General features: G+C 46.7%; 1 protein-coding gene across 2 annotated transcripts in view; it reads left to right on the plus strand.

Annotated features, from left to right (window-relative positions):
- Positions 1-22,452, plus strand: part of CEP95 (centrosomal protein 95) — a 717,939-nt gene that overhangs the window by 636,295 nt on the left and 59,192 nt on the right. For both annotated transcript variants that reach the window (XM_085617251.1, XM_085617252.1), the window contains exon 19: positions 11,597-11,749. In XM_085617251.1, coding sequence (XP_085473377.1) covers positions 11,597-11,749 — 153 coding nt within the window. The remainder of the gene's footprint in view (positions 1-11,596; positions 11,750-22,452) is intronic.

Consider the following 22,452-nt stretch of genomic DNA (forward strand, 5'->3'; position numbering starts at 1 on the left):
GACCTCACTTTCCTCTCCTAACACCCGACCCCTGAGAGCTTGGTGGTCCAAGCACCCACCTCCAAAGACACATTCCCTAACGCACCACCTGATGGGGAATCCAAAAAGCTGGACCATCTTGGGAAGATGTTTTCTTCCTCCAGCTTGGGACTGCGGTTGGTAAACACTGCATGTCTGTTGGGCCATTGCGCCACCGTATCCCACACAGAGCGGGTGTAAGTGCTGCCCCAGTGCCCCGAGGAGGCCTGGACGGTACTCTCCCGTGCAGTTGCTGAAGGGAGAGACGCAGCAAAGTTTACCATCCGCTGTGGGCTGGATACCGCCGACTCACTAAGCAGGACGATTTACACGTCGGTAGCCCTTCGACGCTACGCCTGGTTGAGGTCGACTTATTTTTAAGGGGATGTCCAATCCACTCTTATGGACATGCCCTTTGATGACCATCGCCTATTCGGCGACAAGCAGACAATGCGCTGGAGCCCTTAAAGGACTCTCGGTCTACGGCCAGGTCCTTGGGCCTCTCCACCACCTGCCCTGCGCAGTCTGCTTTTAGTCCCTTTCGTGGCTACGGAAGGGGTGCCCCGCCACGTCCCGCCCAGAGCCACAGGCCAGCGCAAGCTGTTCAGCCCCTGCGTGGCCGGGGACGTGGGAACCACCGCCCTGGTTCTGGGGGCCAGCGGGCGGGCCAGTCCACTACAGCCCCCTCTGCCACAGCCTCCAAACTCTCCTAGTCCGACCTTTCAGGGCCACCAATCGCCAGTGGGCGGCAAGATTCGCCATCACCTTTCCCCCACTGGCGCACCATCATGTCAGACAGGTGGGTTTTGCAAATAGTCCGAAGGGGCTACTCCCTCCCCTTCGAGACTACCCCTCCATCCATGCCACCTCAGTACCATCGCATGTCGGAGGATCATCTGGCCCTTCTCCAAAAGGCAAGTTTCGGCACTCTTGACCAAGGGAGCCATCAAGCGAGTTGCTGTCCCAGAAGGAGTTTGTGGTTGCTATTCCCTCTACTTTCTGGTGCCCAAGAAGGACAAAGGCCAGCTTCCTATCTTGGATCTCAGGAACGTCAGCGGCTTCCTCCGAAATGAGAAGTTCAAAATGTTGACGCTAGCTCAGGTCCTGTCTGCCCTCGACCCTGGAGACTGGATTGGATGGTAGCGTTGGACTTGCAGGACGCTTATTTTCACATCCTCGTCCTGCCGGCCGACCGGCGTTACCTCCGGTTCACGGTAGGCCATGAGCACTTTCAGTTTACCGTGCTCCCCTTTGGCCTTACCAGCGCCCCTCGGGTGTTCACAAAAGTGATGGCGGTGGTCGCAGCTCATCTGCGCAGATCAGGGGTTCCAGTCTTCCCCTATCTCGACAACTGGTTGTTGAAGGTGGGCTCGCCCCAGGCTGTCGTCTCCCACCTCCAGACTAAGGCCGACCTCCTGCATTCGCTGGGGTTCTCCATCAACGTGCCGACGTCACACCTGACTCCCTCTCAGTAGCTCCTCTTCATCGGAGCAGTTCTGGACATGACGCAGTTTCTGGTCTATCCTCCTGATCTTTCAGCCTCTGTCCGGGGTTTTGGGCAGGATGACCCTCCGGCTACTTGGCCTGACGACCTCCTGCATCCTGCTGGTGGACCATGCCAGATGGCATATGCAGGCTCTGCAGTGGGACCTGAAGTTCCAGTGGGAGCAACATCAGGGGAACCTGTCCGATTGCATCCAGATCTCGGAGGGCACTGCACACCAATTGCAGTGGTGACTAACGAACCAGGATTGGGTCGACGGCAGATCCCTCTCCCTTCCCCAACCAGAGTTCACAATGGTGACCGATGCATCACTTCTGGGATGGGGTGGCCACATGGGGGAGGCGGAGATCAGAAGCCTCTGGTCTCCGGTGGAGTCCGGGCTCCACATCAACCTTCTGGAGCTTTGGGTGATTTGTCATGCACTCAAAGCATTCCTTCCCTCTGTCCGGGGAAGAGTAGTGCAGGTGTTCACGGACAACACCACCGCCATATGGTACTGCAACATACAAGGCGGGGTCGGGTCGTGGACCCTATGTCAAGATGCTCTCCGTCTCTGGACATGGCTGGAACATCAGGGCATATCCCTGATGGTTCAACACCTGGCAGGTTCGCTGAACGCCAGGGCTGACGAACTCAGCCACAGGTGCCTGATGGATCACGAATGGCGTCTCCACTCAGAGGTGGTGCAAGGTGTCTTTCAACAGTGGGGAGAGATTTGGTTAGATCTATTTGCCGCCAAAGAGAACGAGCAATGTTAGCAATTTAGCGCGTTGGAATTTTCAAGGCGGCACTCGCTAGGCGACGCTTTTTGTCGCAAGTGGAGTTGTGGTCTTCTATACGCTTTTCCACCTATACCACTTCTGCCCAGAGTGCTGAAGAAGATCAAGCGTGACCGGGCCCAAGTCAGTCTTGTGTCTCCGGATTGGGAACAAAGAGTCTGCTATCCCGAGTTGCTATACATCGCCATAGATCCTCTGATCAGACTGCCTCTTCGGGAGGATCTTCTGTCGCAGCAGCAGGGGACGGTTCTCCACCTGAACCTGTCCAGCCTCCACCTCCTTGAGTGGAGATTGAGCGGCGGCAGTTGACGTAGTTTGACCTGTCTCCCAAAGTCTGTGATGATATCTTAGCAGCCAGGCGTCCCTCCACTAAGACGGTATATGCTTGTAGATGGAACACATTTGTGGCTTGGTGCGCAGCAAATACTGTGGATCTCCTTTTTGCCCCTCTTTCTGAGGTTCTCTTGTTCCTTCTTTCTTTGGCCCAGCAGGGCTCTGCTCTGGGCCCTCTTAAGGGCTACCTTTCGGCCATTTCAGCCTTTCTTAGGCTTCCTGATCAGCCTTCTCTTTTCACGTCCCCTGTTGTAAATCGCTTTCTTAAAGGCATTACTCATCTTTTTCCTCTTGTTCCATTCGTAATGCCTCAGTGGGACTTGAACTTGGTTCTTACATACCTTATGTGCGCTCCCTTTGAGCCGCTACATAACTGTCCTCTCAGGTGTCTGACTTTGAAAACTACCTTTCTGGTGGCCATCACCTCTGCGTGCAGGGTGAGTGAGCTCCAAGCTCTTTCCTCTAAGCCTCCTTTTTTGACTGCTCATCTGGACAAGGGTGTCCTTCGAACTCGTCCTTCCTTCCTTCCCAAAGTGGTTACTCCTTTCCATATTGGACAGACCATCATTTTGCCCACCTTCTTTCCGCCTCCTTCCAAAGCAGAAGAGAGGCTGCAGTGTCTGGATCCAAAGCGTGCGCTTTCCTTGTACTTGGATCGCACAAAACAATTCTGGGTGGATGACCAGCTTTTTGTTGGCCACGTGGGTGCCAAAAAAGGTTGGGCCGTGCACAAAAGGACCATTTATAGATGGGTTGTTTTGTGCATCAAAGCTTGTTATTCCTTGGCAAAGAAGGAGCCGCCTGTGGGATTGCGCGCCCATTTCACCAGATCGACGGCAGCTACCACTGCTTTGGTACGTGGAGTCCCCCTTAATGACATCTGTCAGGCAGCTACATGGGCATCGCTGCACATGTTTACAAGACAGTACTGCCTGAACAGCCAAGTCCGGAGAGACAGCTTTTTTGGCCATTCTGTTCTCCAGGACTTTCTGGTGTGAACTTAGTACGCAGACCCACCTCCGTGGTTGGTATTGCTGGGGTATTTATTCTAAGGTAAGGTATCTATAACTAACTGTTTCTTTCAGATGAACAAGTTACTTACCTTCGGTAACAGTATATCTGTAAGAAACATAGGTTAGTTATAGATTCCTTACCGCCCCACCCATCCTCCCCGTTCTGCGAACTGACTTCTAGGGTTAAGGACTTCCTTTCAGGGCCCTAGTTTTGGGCACCAGTGGTCAGTGTCTTGCATGGCTCTGCGCTTCTGGAAAGTCATGTACAGAACTGACGTGGGCTGGTGAGGGCTGCGTCTAAGTAGCTATCGGGACGTCATCCCGGCGACCACGATGCCAACGACGAGTGCGGAGCCGACCGACGCCACCTTTCGACGCGTAGGGGTACTGCTGATGAAAAACTTTCGGGATCCAGTCTGACGCCCGGAGGTAATTCTAAGGTAAAGAATCTATAACTAACCTGTGTTTCTTACAGATATATCGTTACCGAAGGTAAGTAACTTGTTCTTCTAGCACTGTACCTTTCATAGACATGCATGCTCCTGGGAATGTTTAGTGCATGTGTTGCACCTTAGCTCATAGCCCCCTGCATCCAGGCATGACCTTTTCCAGATTGATTTTATGGAATATCTGAACTTTTATAGAAATAACACAACTATATATTATTACAAATGCTTTTCCAATTGTCAGAGGCACGTACCAAGGATGTCACCTCTCTCCAATTCTTTTTGCGCTGGCCATAGACCCCTTGTGCAGCAACTTCGTCCATCTGGATGGACTTGTGGTATACCTTTTAATGGCAAGACAGATGCTGTCTTGCTGTATGGCAATGATGTCCTCATATACATTTAAGATATACAAGATGGCATGGGTGATATAGCGCACATTCTAGATGCCTTCAAAGCAACCTCAGGATTAGGGGTAAATTGGCCTAATTCCAATACACCCCGATAACCCACCACACTACATTACGGTTGACATCCACAACCTCAATTGGGAGTCTCACACCTTTTGATACCTGGGCATTCAATCAATCAATAAAAAGCTTTATTCACATTTTTTTTGCAGGAAATCATAAAAGCATACATAATAAAACATGTGTATTACAGGATTAAAAACTAATTAAAATAACATCGCAAATTATTTAATAGTGCAACATTTTGTTAAAACCGTACTGCAATTCCATTCAGTTAACTTGAGGGATTTCGTACAAGAATAGTTTTTCTACATTTAACTATCTTTTAAAAAAAAGATGCAATTGACCTTGTGAAACATTCATTTTCTAAAAATTGCAGTTCATATTTTTCGTATGGCCCGAGACCCGATAGAGGGCAACCTCATGAAGAGGATCTCTTCTCTTCGACCCCAGATCATCTGGTGGTCCCTTCCCCCCTCACATTGCAGGGTCGTATTGCACTTTCCAAAATGGTGATGTTACCAAGGTTCTTACACTACTTCACTAACCTGCTGGTCACTATTCCCCGTAGCACATTCCATCCATTCACTGACGATAAGGTTAGGCAGCCTATGGGTCATTGGCAGTTGGGACACTGGCACATTTGTTCCATGATGGGGCCCTTATCCCATTTGACTTACTATCCGAATAGTTTTGTCTTGCGCCAGAACAGTTCCCGACTTTCAGATGTCTCACAGAGGCGTTGAAGCAGCTGTGGGCAATAATAGTCTTGGTCCGCACTCCTTACCCCGATACAGGTACTATACACATTGGCCACAGGACTGAGACTCATTTCCTGGATTACCAAACTATATCACATAGAACACAAGACCCACTAGCACCCCTCCGACAAACGTAGGAACATGATATTGACCTCTTACCCCCTAAAGAATGGAGTAGAGTGCTCACATACCCATGGAGGGTCTTACGCAATGTGACATTCCAGTACATCCAGTATAATATACTGCCTACTGCATACCTAACACCGTCCAAAATCCACAAAATAAATCCTGACCTGTCGCCTGAGTGCCCTCAAAGGCAAAAATCCGGAAAATCTAAAGAAAGAGTCATCCTCTTCTTCTCTGCCTCATACTCCCCACAGAACTACCTTGGAGACGAAGGCTCTGTCGTCGTTGCCGTCATCTAAGTCTAAAGAAATTCCTGTCAGCTCGCCGACGAAGGCGTCGACGACTCAGACGATGATCATCTCGACGACAGCGGTTACGACGACGACTCCATCAACGGTGAGTGTGAGGCCATTGTCGACGTTAACATCTGCGCGGCCGACTATCCCGTCGACGACTCAGTCGACGAGCAAGCTGTCGACGGTGACTATTTTTAGATCTCCGACTACGAAGTCCTCCACATTCATCTCAATTAAACGTTTTGCTCCGTCGACGGACTCGTCAACGGGAAAGAAAGCAGTTTTCCATGCCAAAAATTTCACCACTTCTTCCATCCACTATTCTGGATTGTCAGGAGTCTGAAGATGAAGGGCCTTATGGTGTAGCCTATAGTCCCTCTCAACTGCACATTAAAAGTCAAGAGTCAGATGAAGAAGAATTCCAGGAAGTTCAGGAACAATTCTCCTTTAAAGACCGTCCGGATTAGGGTTCTAAACGTTATGAATCTTTCCATCAAGCTTATAACTATGAGGGAGACGAGGCAGAGAATCCCAATGTCCAGGAGGACTCTGTGTCGGTACCTATATCCTTAGTATCTGATTTAAGGCACATGATAAACAGCTATTATCGTCGTTTTCCAGAAGATAATGCTCCGCCCTCCACCTCAGCAAATATACCACAGACAGTGTTTCAGACTGTAAATCTCCGCCTCCAGTGCAAAGAGTAGACACCCCGAAAATAATAACTATTCGGGATGACCTCGTGGAGAGTGATCACGAAGACCAAACAGAGGAAGGAGAGATACCCCAAGATGACATCGTAGGAGATGAATGGGATAAATATATTGTTCCAACATCACCTTCATCACCATTATCTCAGGCGAGATCCCCGCCAGAAGACATTGCCAGGTTCCATGATCTGATGGAAAAAGCCTTGAAAAGGTTTGAACTTTCATTACCTGTGAAGGAGAATGAATGTTTTCTATATGATTTTAAAGAAACCTCTCGAAAATCTGTAAGAGCTATCCCGATTATCCAACATATATGGGGTGAAGGTCTAAAACTGATGAAAAATCCGGCCTCAGTACCGGCCTCAATTCCAAAAATTGAGAAGAAATACCGTGCTCCTGAGACTTCCCCAGCGTGCCTGATTAAACATCCACGCCCTGAGTCAGTTGTTACGCAGGCATCACAGAGACGCTCCAAAAATCCGGTTTCTTCCTGTTCGACTCCCCCTGACAAGGAGGGTAAGAGGCTGGATAGCGTGGGAAAGCGCTTTTCAGTAATGGCAGCAGCTTCTATCAGGGCAGCAAACGCACTAGCTCTCATCAGCAGATACAATAGACAAATGTGGTCGGACATCGCACCAATTCTGTCCCACCTTCCAGACGACAAGCAAGAGGAAGCAACTACAATTCTCCAGGACGGAGCCAGAGCAGCCTCGGAGTCCATTGACATAGCGATGGACATTGTGTCAGTGGGCTTCAGGCAGATGGCTGGAGCGGTGGCGCTTCGCAGGCAAGCATGGCTGAAATCAACATCTTTCCGACCTGAAGTCCAGGCAAAAATCATGGACATGCCTTTTGATGGGAAGAGTCTTTTCGGGAAGCACATTGATGAAGTGCTTCAGGGGATAAAGGCAGACACGGCTAGAACTCTGGGATCCTTACAGCAGGGCCGTTTTCAATCTTTTCGTGGTAGAGGATCGAGAGGACAATACCATCAGCGATCCTCATTTCAATCAAACGGGTACCAACCTTCCCAACAGCAGGGGTACTGACAATTCTCCAACAATCGGCAGTATCGGTCCTCTAACACCACCTATCAACAGCAGGCTAGGAGGAAACCTGCTGCGAGAGGAAACACACAGGACTCCGGTAGGAGGCAGTGACGTTCTTCATGCTCCACCGGCCTTGTCTCACATCAAGCAGATCCATTACCTCTCTTGTTATCTCAATCATTGGCAGTCAATAACATCGGACAAATGGGTGTTGTATATTATAAAACAAGGCCACACCCTAGAATTCTTGCAAAAACCTCCAACTCAACCACCTATTGACAGAAAGCAAAACCATCTTTCAGCCCTCAAGGCAGAAGTCCTAGCTCTCATTGTGCAAGGAGCAATAGAAGAAGTTTCCCCAGAACAACAAGGGAAAGGATTCTATTCGCACTTTTTCCTTATAAAGAAAAAGCAGTCTACCAAATGGAGGCAGGTAATGGACCTCAGGGATCTGAACAGATACATAAAGAAGATTTCGGTCCGCATGCTGTCTTTGCAGGAAATCCTCCTTTTACTACGCCGAGATTACATGACATCATTAGACCTCTTGGATGCGTACTTTCATATCCTAATTCGCAGAAAGCACAGACAGTATCTGCGGTTCGTGGTGGCGGGGCGCCATTACCAATTCAAAGTATTTCCCTTCGGCCTCAGATCTGCACCAAGGGTTTTCACAAAGTGTATGGCGTCGATCGCAGCACACTTGAGGCAGCAATGTCTCCAGATTTTTCCATATTTGGACGACTGGCTGATAAAAGGTGCATCGTACCAGGAAACGCAACGGTCCCTAATAAGTTGCATGGATCTATTCCAAGAATTAGGGCTTCGGATAAACAAAGAGAAGTCTTCCCTTATTCCGGCACAATCACTTCAATTCCTCGGAGAAATGTTAAATACTCGGGAAGCGAAAGCATACCCTTCGGAAGAACATATACAAAAGATTTTGCGTTTAACAGCATCAATAAAATCAAAAAGGTCCACTTCAATCAGGATCTTCAAATCTTTGCTGGGAATGATGTCATCCTGCATCCCATTGGTTCCCAACTGTCGCCTGCGCATGAGACCACTGCAAGAATCTCTAGACAAGCAATAGGTTCAAGCCCTGGGTTCATTCGAGGACAAACTCAATATCAACACTCAGATCAAACGCGAACTGTCATGGTGGGGCATCAGGGACAGCTTAACAAAGGGTCTCCTCTTCGAACCTCAGTCTCTCAGTTACGTCATGACATCAGACGCTTCCTTACAAGGTTGGGGAGCACACTTGCAAGACCTAGAGATTCAATGTCCTTGGTCAACTCAGGAGGCAACACTGCACATCAATCTATTGGAATTAAAAGCAGTATTCCTTGGTCTTCAAGCATTCCTTCCCAGAATTCGTGGCTCGCTGGTCCTAGTCAGGACTGACAGTACGACAACAATGTTTTATCTTCTGAAGCAAGGTGGCACGAAGTCTAAATCCCTGTCAGCTCAAGCCCAGGAAATGTGGAATTGGCTCTTACAGCACCACATCGCTCTGCAGGTAGAGCACAGTCCTGGAGTACACGACACAAAGGCAGATTACCTAAGCAGATCACCTTCCATTTGCCACGAATGGGAACTGAATCACGATCAACTCCTACGAATATTCAGTCTATGGGGCAAACCGAAATTAGACTTGTTTGCGAATCAACACAACAAGAAATTCAAACATTTCGCAAGCAGATTTCCGCAAAAAGGATCGAGAGGAAATGCTCTGCACCTACGCTGGGCAGGGATGTTTGCATATGCGTTTCCCCCATTCCCTCTAATTCCGAGGATTCTCAGAAAAATGAGGTCGGAACCATGCCACATAATTTTGATAGCCTCGGCTTGGCCGAGACAGTTCTGGTACACGGAACTTCTCCAATTGTCAGTGGAACCCAGAGTACAATTTCCAATAATACAGGATCTAATCTTCATGAAACAAGGACAGATTCTTCCCCTGCAATTGACCTCTCTAAAATAGTCAGCTTGGAACCTTATGAGCATGAATTTCAATCGCTAGATATACCTCAAGAATGCCGAGAGATACTAGCAAGTTCTAGAGCAAATTATATAACAAAACCTATACAGCAAAATGGAAGAGATTTTGCAATTGGTGTTTAAATTTTTTTTTTTACATCCTTTTAATTCTTCTCCACAGCAAATACTTCCGTATCTACTTCACCTAGCCAAGGCTGTACTTTCTCATGCATCAATAAAAGTGCATCTGGCGGCTATCTCCATATACCGCAGAACACCAGATTGTCCATCGCTTTGGTCTCAAAGACTGATCAAAGAATTCCTTAAAGGTTTGTTCAGAAAGTACCCACCAATTAAATATCCACCGCCTCCTTGGCAGCTCAACACGGTTTTGTCTCAACTCATGGGAGCTCCGTTTGAACCGATTCACAAAGATGAATTGCAGTTCATCTCATGGAATGTAGCTTTACTTCTTGCCCTCACTTCGGCCAGGAGGGTCAGCGAGATCCAAGCATTTTCGGTTGCGGAGCCAGTCCTACAATTCAGACAAGATAAAGTAATTCTCAGGACAAATCCAAAGTTTATTCCAAAAATTCCTACGGCTCTTTATCTCAATTAACCAATTGTGTTGCCCACATATTTCAAGAACCCTTCCACTGCAGCAGAAAAATCTCTGCACACGTTGGACATTAGGAGATGACTCAAATTTTTACATAGAGAAAACAAATTCTTTTCGTAAAACAAATCATCTGCTTATAGCTTATTCTGGGCCCAGGAAAGGTTTGGCCCTCTCAAGAACTTCCATTTCTAGATGGATTGCATCTGCCATCGTTTTATGTCATGAAAAGGCAGGAAAACCTTTGCACACGAGAGTGCTCCCTCATTCCACTCGGAAAATGACAACTTCAACAGCGTTGCTGGCAGGTGTCTCGCTTCCGGACATTTGCAGAGCGGCAACTTGGACAAATGTACACACATTTACCAGACATTATTGTCTGGACACGAAGTGGAAAGCAGATTCAGCAGTGGGTCAAGCAGTTCTGCGGCACCTGTTTCACTAAGGTACTTGTCTTTCACTATATGGTTTGTTAAATATATAATTGTGTATATTTATATTTTCACAGCTGTTAAGGTCAGTTTCGTAGTTCTTAATGAATCTTTTATCTTACAGCAATTTCAAACTATGCAGTATAGCGTTTAAAAAAAAAAAAAATAGAAAACACAGAGCCCTGGAGACAAAGGGGTCTATCCTAGAAACGCTATATGGGATAAGGACTGCTATCTATTCTGATACAAGCATGTGAATCTATGAAAGATTCAATACTGGAGAAAAAACTATTTACTTATCTGTACACTATGGTTCTCCAGTATTATCTTTCATAGATTCAGATGTGGCCCGCCCACCTCCCCGTTTCTTCTTAGGTAGACCGCCTTTATCTCTGGTTTCATCCGTAGCTCACTCTTGGGCTGTTGGAAATCTGAGGTATGGTGGCTCTGCTGATGATGGTGCATCTCAGGGCTGGCTGCTGATTGGCTGTTGTTTGGGCCACATAATGAGGATGAGTGATTACCAAAGGATATACTCTCTATGGTTTCCAGGCAGTTTTTTCTTTTACTGCTATGGTTATTCTTTTACCGTGAGACTCCCACCATGACGACGGGGAAGATACAAGCATGTGAATCTATGAAAGATAATACTGGAGAACCATAGTGTACAGGTAATTAACTAGTTTTGTACAAATTTCTATTTTTTTAAACTCCAGTTTAGGTGTGGTTTCAGGGAGGATACCTGTTTTGTAGGGCTAGTATAACAGGTAGATAACCTCTACTCCGACATTAAACTTCTCATTTGTTCATGTTCCTTTATATTCTTTTTTTAACATTCTTAAATTCCCCAGTGCCAAACTGTGAGAATTCTCAGCCTTGCACTGAAGAGTGCTGAAAAACCATTTGATTGTTTCAAAGGTAATGAACTATCTTAACTAGTAAGCTTTTCCAAGTCTGTTTTTGCAAATGAGTAGATCTTCAGTTCAATCAATTGTATATTAGAAAAAGTGAGCACTGGCTGTCTGTTCGTTGATTTTAATTATGTTTCCTCCCCGTGAAAGCAAGAGTTTAAGGAACGAATACGACAGCAAAAATATACACAGAACAAAATGAGAGAAAAGAGGCAGCAAATTGCTCGAGCGAAAAAATACTATGAAGACTACCATGTTCAACTGCGGGCTAAAATGATGCGCTCAAAGACTCGGGAGGAACGGGTATGTGTTTTAATAACATGATGCTCTTCTTTGCCTGTGCTGGGTTGTGATGTTCATGTAAAGAAATTCAAATCTTAAAGTGCAATTTAATGTTGCCACAGTGCCCTCCCTGTTACTGATGGCATTATCGGTGGCACGTGCTACCCTCGATTGTGCTCCGCAACTGACATTCAATTTAGAAATGAGAAGCAGAGGGAAGCGCAGATGACACATTTACCCATTTCACAAACAAGACGATGGTAGGTAGAAATTTAAACGGAGCATACTTTTTAAGTATTAATTGCACAATACCAATATTTTACTTTAAAAACATGTACCTCATAAAAGGGTTTCATAGTCATGTTTCCTAATGAAAAAGCAACCATCCCAACTATGCGACCACTTGGAGAAACGCACTTTTCAAAAGTTGCATATTTAATTTTGGTGCCACTCCCTATTTTTGGGGTTAGTATGAAAAGTCAAAACTATAAACAGTGAATTCTTTGGGATCTATACCTTGACTGTTTATAACCAACAGAAACTGTACTGCCATTGGGGAAACCTCTGAACACATTCTGCGCAGAAGATTCTATTTCATGAAGGTTTTATTTTTACTTTGGAGCCTCGTTTCCTGTAGTTTTCAGATGGTTTGTCCATGTCAGGCATTTCTTTTCTCACTTTTCTACCAGGAAAAACCTGAATTATTTTTACTAGTGCTGGTTGTATTTTTTATTTGATTCCTGTAGTTCACTTCTTTGGTATTCTGTAAATCAGTCAACATGACGAGTTTAATAAAAACGGCAGATTGGAGCCTGGATATACTAGGTGTGCATTTAAATTGTAGTAATTGCCCCAGTTGAATAAATGCAAGCTCATCAGTCACCCATGGATAGATAAATGTATTACACTAAAAGAACACAATAATTGAGATAGTGACCATTGTGTGTATGAAGTTAAATGGTGCCTGTAGGTGGAAAAATCTAACAAAATCTGGCCTGAACACATTATCACAAAGGTAACAAGGAAGGTATGAAATCTCCATTATCATGATATTTCAAAATTACTTGCCACAATTTAAATGGACATAGATTTCTAGTATTTAAAACCATAAATGTGGAAGGAAAAGAGTGAAATGGTTACTACAAAGAGAAACATTTGGGATGTTTAAATTAGCCTTGCTTTGGCCAAAACAAGTAAACGATTGTCACAAATAAATAGCCTTGTTAGAAACTGCAAAAGAAATGGCTTCAGGAATTGACCTCATTTAAAATGTGTAGCATCTGTCTGGAAGTGTGTGTATGCCAAGAGGATTGTTAATGGTACCTACAGGAGCACAAGTAGACTTGATGATGGTGGGTGCAATCACAATGAATTTTGAAAGAAGCTATGATATTGATAATAAATTTGACTTCCTTATCGGTTTTGTATTACCAGTTTACCAATTTGACATTTTTAATGTGTTACCTTGTTGAGATCCATTTATTTATACTCCTGATAAAGTGTTCATTGTGTAAAGTGAAATGCCTTAAGCTAGGAGTAATTTATACTGAGGAGCTGTATCATCTTAAAAAAAAACTATTCATAGAATGCTTAAAAGAAAGAACTTAATTGAATCAAGACTGGTGTCAATTTATTAACAAAATGGCAAGTAAACATAAGGATACAAGGTCCCTGCAGCAGAGACTTAAAGGAGGTCCTCTATGATCTCCAGTAAGATTATACATAAATGTATTGTATAAAAATTCGTAATTGGAGTATCATTATGGTTATGATCTAAAACCTAGAAAAAACACTGTAAATCACCAGTCATCGTAAGCTATGCAATCATAATGCCCTTTTTGACTGCCCATGACCTCGCAGATGATCTCACAACATATTACTGCATAGATGACCATGAATTACATTAGATAAGTGGTTAATGTCAGCACGTCACTAAAAATGTAGATTCAAAACGTCTGTTTTCATGCATAATGAACGGTGTAGGGAGTTGGGTTTCTGTTGCAGTAACCCCCCCACTTTTTGCCAGACTTCTCATGTACTTTGACTTGATGTGCCCTGGGTCCCTGCCAATCAGGTTCCCAGGCCCGTGTTGTTTCCCAAAACTATACCTTGTACCCCCAATTGGCACCTTCTTTGGCCACGTGTTAGTCCCTTGTAAAAGGTACCAAGGGTGCCAAGGGCACAGGAAAGGCCTCTAATGGCTGCAGCACTTATTGTGCAACCTTAGAGGTACTGTACCTTTATATATACACACGCGCACACACACACACACACACACTCTTCCATTGCATGCTGCGTGTTTTGGTGCAGAACAAAGTGAAGAGTCAACATGGCACACATCCCTGTGTGCCATGCCTACAACCCACTGCGCTGGCATAGGTCAGCCACCCCTCTAGATGGGTGCACTATACCAGTGGTGAGGGTACAGGTGCATGAGCCCTGTACCCCTACAGTGTCTAGACCAATTCTTAGATATTGTAAGTGCAGTAATGCCATTAAGAGTATATGGTGGGAGTTTGTCATTACGAACTCCACAGCACCATAATGGCTTTACTGAAAACTGGGAAGTTGGGTATCAAACTTCTCAGCACATTAAACCCACACTGGTGCCAGTGTAGGATTTAATTAAAAAAATACCCTCAGAGGGCATCTTGTAGATGCCCTCTGAGAAACGACCAGCCTCTAGTGGGTTCCCTGACTGGTCCACACCAGCCTGCCACTATGAGACATGTTTCTGGAACCCTGGGGTGGGAGCCTTCGCTCCCTGAGCCAGGAAACAAAGCATTTCCTGGGCGGAGGTGGTCACATCTCCCCCAGGCCAGGAAGTGGCAGGGGAGCTTCGAAAGTCTTACCGCCTTTGTGACATGACCCCCAGCCTCTCCTGCTATCAGGAGTAGGCCCTCTTCCTGTCTCCCCTCCTTTTCGGCGGGAAGACGGGCAGGAAAAATTAGCACAGCCCAGAAGGTGTGCCCACCTCTGCCAACCCCACCCCTCAGGCGGGGGAGGCGAGGTGAAGCCCACTCTTCAGTGCCCGCCATCTTGCAGATGGCAGGCACTCTCCAGTCAGGATTAGGGATTGTGCCCACTCCCCCACGTGGGGTGAGCACACCAAGGCTGTAGTCACCCTAAGGTCAGTAGCCCATTGGCTACTGACCTTGAGACCCCTAAAACGCCCCTTAAATACAGTATTTAGGGGGTAGCCCTAAACCAAGAAGGCAGATTCCCGCAGCCTACGAAGAAGAACGAAAGAAGACGCCCAGCAGAGGAGACTGCAGAGAACTGACTTGGCCCCAGCCCTAGCTGCCGTCTGCAGTTTCCAGAGCTCCAGCGCCAAAAGTCACTTTGTCATGCAGAAGGGACCTCCAGAAAGCCTGGGAGGACTGACTGCCTTCAACAAATACCAGATTTCCTGTGAACAGCAGCTTCGTTCAAAAGAAACAGCCAAGAAAGACTCCGAGCCTGCTGAGGACAAAGAAACCCAACGCCTGGAACGATCACTGCACCCGACACCTACAGCCCGAGTTAGAGTGGGCCACTGGTCCCAGCGAGGTCCCACAGCGCTCCAGACTTTGAGTCCACTGTGGGTTGACCCCTCCAGGACTCCACGATGTCACGGAGACCCCCCCACACAGGTGAAATCCGACCTCAAAAGACACCCCTGCATCCAGCCGCCCTGCGCCCTGGAGAAGAGAACCTGAGGAGCACCTACATCCCGAGCCCTCCAACTTACCTGCCCAGCTCTTGGTTCCTCCCGGAAGTCTTCCTGGACTGAGCCTGCAGCCAAAATCCAAAGCCAGCAACTCCGCTGCGGGTGCACCTTGTGTGCTAACTCGGATCCCCCTTTGCCTAACACCAGTTTTTTGCTCCCACAACCTTGTGGCCTGCTCGTGAGCAGCCACCAACCGGATATCCCCATTGGATAACATTGGGCCTCAGCACTCTGCACCCGGCCGCCCTCGTGCCGCTGAGGGTGCTTTGAGAGTGCCTCCTCGACCCTGTGGGAATCCTGGTTCTAACCCCAGAATACCAACTCCCACAAACTTGTACTTACCTGCAAACCGATAACTTAATTTCCTCCCATAGGATTGCATTGACTGTTTTCCTTAAAGTGTGTAGTTGGTTTGTATGAAACACTGAAAAACTACATATGTACACAAACTGATTTACTTGCGCTTCCTCTAGGAAATGTCCCAGTGTGATATCTAGGCATATCTCACTGAGTATAAAAAGTAACTTAAAAAGCAATCTAAAAAGTAACGTACAAAGTAATCTGTAAATAATTGAAAAGTAATTTTGAAACATTGACTTACCTGTAATTCAACTAACTGCATTTGAACCTGCATTCAACTGTAAAACATTGCATAAGATTTTGCAAAGTATTATTTCACTCACCTGCATCAGGCTTGGCTTGGTTCTAGAAATAAAATAACGTAATATTTTTGATACAAACAAATTGGTCTGAGTTTAGTCTTTGAGTGTGTGACATCATTTGCTGCCTGAGTGTCTACAACAAATGCTTAACACTACCCTCTCATAAAGCCTTACTGCCCACACTACCACAAATAAAAAGTTAGGTGCTATCTACTTTTACCTCTCCCTACCCTTGGGGTTCCACTTGACTCTGTGCACACTATACCTGATTTTGGTATAGTATATACAGAGCCAGCTTCATACAAATGGAAATTGTATATACTTTTTTTTAACTTTTTAACTTTTAGCAAACTACCGACTAACAAGTTCCTTAGTTAATGAACATCATTCCCACTCACAAGAAAAAGAAATCGAATAATCAGATTTACTTGGAACTTCTTTGTTGGTCACAAAGATAGATAGATTGATAGCTGGATGAATATCAATGGGTTATTCAGTCAACAGTGTATGGTGTAAAATCTTTGCCATTGCATGCCATGTGTGAGACCCCTTTTTTGGGGGCACAACAGAGCAGACTGGGGCTACTGCATCCCACCTGTGGTTGTTGAGGTAGTTTGTCACTGATATTCTGGGATCCTTCCTACTGTGTCTCTGAAAACTGGGCTGGTGCTTTACTATCAGAGTAGCGAGGGTGAGTATTCAAAGCCGTCTCAGTGATGTAGTGGGGGGGGGGGGGGGGGGGGGCAAGAACCCAGCACTGAGCCAACAGTCACAATACTGTATTGTTCAATACACAGCAAAACGTAGCACTACACAGCTCAATGGGTTCTTAGGTACAGGCTTATCATTTTATTTGCGATCTCCAGTAAGGTGTTCCACCCCATTCGGTACCCTCTCCCTGCAATCTGAGTTTACTATTGTCTACAGCTGCTTGTGTATTGCATGGGCATTTATTAGGCACAGCTCCAGTTCACTCTGATACCCCAGGGTCTAGATCAGTGGTTCTTAACCTTTTGACTTCTGTGGACCCCTCATTTAATCATTATTGGAATCTGGGAACGCCCTCTCGGAGTCATTATTAGAATGTGGGGACCCTCCACCACTGAGGGAATATTAGAATCTGGCGCCTCCAGCCTAAGAACTTTTGTTGATTTGAACCGTAAAAGAATGCACAAAAATATTGAAACAAGCATTCATCAAACAAATACACAAATGATTAAATATTTTATTTTATTTTCAAACAAATATAAAATTACATCTAAATTGATTTTAATTAGGAGATGTTTTTAAAAAACAAAATTCAATTCAGACCACCCATCGTCCATACTATATTGTTAGATGCACTTGAACTGCTCCCATGAATCAATCTAAGAGCACCAAATTCCTTAAAATGTTCAGAACATTTGAAATGTTAAATTTTACATTTTGCTTCTTTATTTATTTTCATTTAATTCATTTGTTAATATTATTTAATTTTCAAAGCAGTTGCTGACCCGCTGGCTAGCTGTCGCGGACTCCCACTGGTTCCTGGACCACAGATTAGAAACCACTGGTCTATATGGAGAAATCAGGTCTAATAGTTTACACCAAATGTGAGTCCAGCCGGCAAAAGTCATCAGTTCGTATGGCAGAGTTCTTCTGTGCTTTCAGCCTTTCATTGACTTACAGTTCAGGATTGATTTTACCTGCTCATTGTGAGTGCAGTTTTTATGGTGGGGTCAAAAATCAGCATTCCCATTGCTGCAGCTCTGGTAACTGTGCAGCCATGTCAGTGACCTCACTCAAGTTTTTGCTGGGTTTAATCAGTGTGGCAGGTACACACAACGGTACTCCTCTTCAGCAGTAGCAGCCTCCCAGGCTAGGTGCAGATGGGCACTTCGTGCTGATCATCAGCATGTGTCCATCTTCAGAAGTTGCAGCCTTTGGGCTGATCATGGATACCGCAATTCTGGCATTGAGGCATCTCCAACTGTGACATTGGGAGCACCAATCACTCGGGCACACAGCAGTCTTGGCACAGGTTAGAGCAGGAACTGCTTGGGGTGACTTGAAGACCCCTTGGCAACACAGTTTGCACCTGGGCTTTGCCACGTTTTGGTAGCATGCTTCCTCCCGTTGTTCTTCACGACAAGGACACACTGTTTTTCTCCTCCTGGACATTCTCTGCTCCTACAGGGCCAGACTACTCCTTCCCTATCTCAGCAGGCAAGAAGGATTCTAGGCAGATCCTCAGCTTCTCCTGCAGAAAGTGCAGACTTAAGCGATGTTCCCTCTCCTCTGGAAGACTGGCTGTCATGCAGATACGAGCCCTGATCACACAGTAGTCCACAAAGCACTACTATTCTTGATCAATAAGAAATTGGATCTAAAACAAATTGGGGTTATATGGAGCCCACATTTATACTCCATTTCCACACATGCGATGCAGATCCCCCCCTAAGGTTTCAGAACTGTTTGGGTTGGTTTTCTTTAAAATGCAATTTTTGGGCTGCTTTTCAGATACAGCCTTTGTGCATGGTGATGCTTCTCTTAGCAGGGGTAGCAATGATGTTGGCCGTAAGCAGGAATATCCTAAACAAGGGCACAGTGAAGTGTCGGGTATATTTTTTGTGTTTTTTTTTAAACATGCATTTATTAGCAGTTGATACAAAATTAGGGCACATGGGAATAGCATGGACATCGTACAACCACACAGGGCAACAATGTGCTGGCACAGCATCCACTGTAACCCCAGAATGATTAAGCGATCAAATACATATCATAAACAGTAGTAAAAAAGTACATGACCCTCCCCTGTATCCCACCAAGACACTGTGGGTAGAGGTGGAGAGGGATACATTTCAAAATGGGCTATGGGGACAATGGGGGTGGGGGAAGCAGGGGGAGCAGACGTGGGGAGATTGAGGGGGGCGGACAAGGCCACAGCACCCCGATGAACCATCACATTCACTCAGGAGCATACTAAAAGTTAACCACTCCTCCAGACTCGAAGTCTGACATAGCACTCGAACCATCCACGTGGGTGTCTCCAGTTCCTGGCACCCCGAAACGGGAGAGAGGGTAGATGCCAGCAAATCATCTTCCAATAGGCCATTCAACATATCCTCCCACATTTCTAGATCTCGCTCAGCACAGTTCGCATACGTCTCTACTCTGCCATGTCCTATTCCTACATGTCTGCCAGCCATTTACCACCTGTCGGGGTCTCAAGTTGTGTCCAGTGTATGGCTACCCTTCGTTTGACCAGGACCAATCCCAGGAGTGCGAACCTCTGTTGTATTCTGGCCCCACGCTTAGGCATCAGGAGCACTCCGAACTAGCAGTGTTCAACTCAGGCCTCCACTGACAACAGTGTGACTCTGCACAATGTCCTCAAGACCTCCTGCCAGTCCCCTTGTAGTTTGTTACAGTCCCAGGTCATATGAAAGAAGGGCGTTGGGGCAGCCCACAGCAACGGCAGGCCTCATCTGAGTGAACATTGTTAATCATGTGCAAATGTAGTGGGGTCAGGTAGACTTGGTGTAAGTAGTGAAACTGCATAAGCTTGAACCTCGTATTGCTTGCCACTTCTTACCTTGAGCAGACACACTTTTCTAGGCACCCTCCATGCGGGGCATTGTCAGTGCCCCCGCCCACTTGTCCTAAACTGCTGTCATGTCATGCAGTCCTCCTTAAGGGCTCTGTAAGACTAGGCCTCAGGTTCACCCAGGGTCCAATATTATCTGCAGAGTCTGAAACTCCGCAGACTTGGTGGGGTAGGTTGGCCAAATCTCACAGGTCATACTGGATACTTGGCATATTGCAGGAACTGGCCTTGGTGGAGGTTCAAACACATCAAAGTATAGGTCACCAACGGTATTACAGCCTCCCTCAAACCATTGCGTCAGGTCCATTACTGATTGGATTAAACGTATGGCTTTCAACCAGTGATGGGGCAAAAGTTTAGCATAGGTGGCCATACGCAATGCAGTATCTGCGCTACCACACGCGCCCAGGCCACATCCACCTGTCAGACAGCAAAGGGGTGGTTATCTGGGATACCAGTTCCCAGCATAATGCAGTGCAGGAGGTCTGCCTCAGCACCTCATGCACCCAGTAGCTTGTTTTTCCATGTTCGGACCATGGGAACACCACTGAGTAGCATATTGCAAAAGGCTTGCAAAGTAGCACAGTCTTAGGTCAGAAAATCCTGCCTAAATCTGCTGCACTTACCCACCCACGCTAGGGACATTAGGAGAATATTGGGTTTGGTGAAGGTAGATGGTGGAATTTCATATGTAGCATTTTGCAGAGCAAGAAGACAGCGAGGTAAGAGAACCATTTTGCTCTGCGCAACCCTGCACATTTCTGATAGTGGCAAGTAGACCCTGAAACAAATGGAGTCCTCCAGGACTCTGAGAACTCTACCCATATTAAAATATCATCTGGCTACCGGGGTACTTGCTATCTGAATCCCCGATCCAGAAAACTATCCTTTTCTCATTGAAGCTCAGTTACTGGGAGCTCGGCTGTCCGTGCCCTTGCCAGTAAGAACAGCACCATTTTCTGCTTATTGATCTGAAGGCCGGACACCACTCAGATTTCAGACACAATCCGCAACATTCTCCTCACTGACTGATCCGGGTGGGTGAAATACACTAGTATGTCGTCAACATAGGTGACACCCCCCACTTCAATCCCACCCCCCCACACTCGATCATGACGAGGCCAAGGCGTATCCCCAGCAGCTCCATCGCCAAAAGGAAGAGGAGTGGTGACAGGGGACATCCGTGTCTAGTACCTCTCTCAATAGGCAAATGCTCCGACACCACAAAGCCTGTACAACCGGACCAGCATAGTGTAGTTTTAGCCAGGACAAAAATACTGCTCCAAACCCCGTTCTCCGGAGATATTCCCAATCTAGAGTGTTGAACGCTTTTTCGACATCTTAAGCAACCAATGCCGGCTCTATCTCACTATCCGCAACTGAGTGAAATACATGGGACAACCTCTGTAGATTAATTTGGGTCTCCCACCTCGACATAAAGCCACACTGGTCATCATGTACCAGAATGGTGACAATGGCGTGCAGTCTAGTAGCAAGAGTCTTTGCAAATATTTCTCCAACTTCCCGGTTTGGAGAGCATAACTAGCTGTGCTTCATGCCTGGTCTGTGGCAAAATCCAGCGTTCTTGCGCCTCTATGAATGTTTCTAGTAAGTGGGGGAGGAGTATCTCATTTGTTTGGTAGTACTCCACTGGCAGACCATCAGGGCCCGGTGCCTTAACACGCGCCATCTCCCAGACTACCTCCTTCAACTCCTCCATGGGGTGCTCCCCCTCAAGACTTTAGTCTTCTCAGCCATGAGGCGAGGGAGTGACAGCAGATCTAGGAAGTCGCATGTCCCCTTCAGTCGTCTAACTCCTGTTACACCATTAACTGGCATGGGGTGATCCCGTAGAAGGAGACTAATCACAGCCAGGGACCCTGCAAGGGTGCCATTTTGGCATCTCAGAGAAGAATCACTGGGGGTGAGAGTTCTCTCTTAAGTAACCACACCAGGAATCCCAAGTTGTCACCCTCACGGTGTAGCAACTATCGATATTTACGCTGAACTAACCGGTCCAGCCTATCCCAGTTCACCTCCACTCCCCTCTGAACTGTCAACAGTGACTCTCGCCGGGTCCTGGGTGCGGGGGTTCTGTAATCTCCATAGATCTCCAGCCAGTCCCACACCGCCTCAGGGCTGGTGAAGTGCGAACGATGATTGTGTAGCACCTTTATTTTTGCTGGATAAAGTAGCATGTAACAGAGTACCATAGCCCTCAGCTTGTGTTTGACCCCCCCCCCCCCCCCTAAATGTCTGGCGCAGCTGTTGCACCTGCTTCGTATAGTCGGGGAAGAAGCGGATCATATAATTCTCGAATTTGGGGTTTCCTTCCTGCCAGACCAGTCGTAGGATAGCATCTATCCGGTAATGCGCCGCCCGCCTTGGAGGACGGAAATATTTGTCAACTGGGAGCCGCAGGGAGACAGCAGGGACCTATGGAAGCTGGCCACCACATAGACATTGCAGGCGATGGCAGGGGCGCTCAGACCCGACGCGCTGTGGACCTGCTAGCTGCACACACGAAAGGCTCTAGAGCATGATGGTGGCTACGGTGCACTGACCCCTCCTCCCCCCATAAGAGCTGGAGCCGGGTTTGCTACCGGATAGGGCTTGAAGCCCCTCAGATAATTCCACATACATCGCGCTTGGGCCTAGCGAAACAGCTACCTTTCCACTTCATCTTGAGGCTTGTTACAGATAGATGCTTCCATCCACCTGAGATATGCAGGAAGACATGGGTCAGAAAGACTCCAGGCAAAGGTTG

The sequence above is a fragment of the Triturus cristatus genome, chromosome 7, assembly GCF_964204655.1.
Source record: "Triturus cristatus chromosome 7, aTriCri1.1, whole genome shotgun sequence".
In the NCBI taxonomy this organism is placed as follows: Eukaryota; Metazoa; Chordata; class Amphibia; order Caudata; family Salamandridae; genus Triturus; species Triturus cristatus.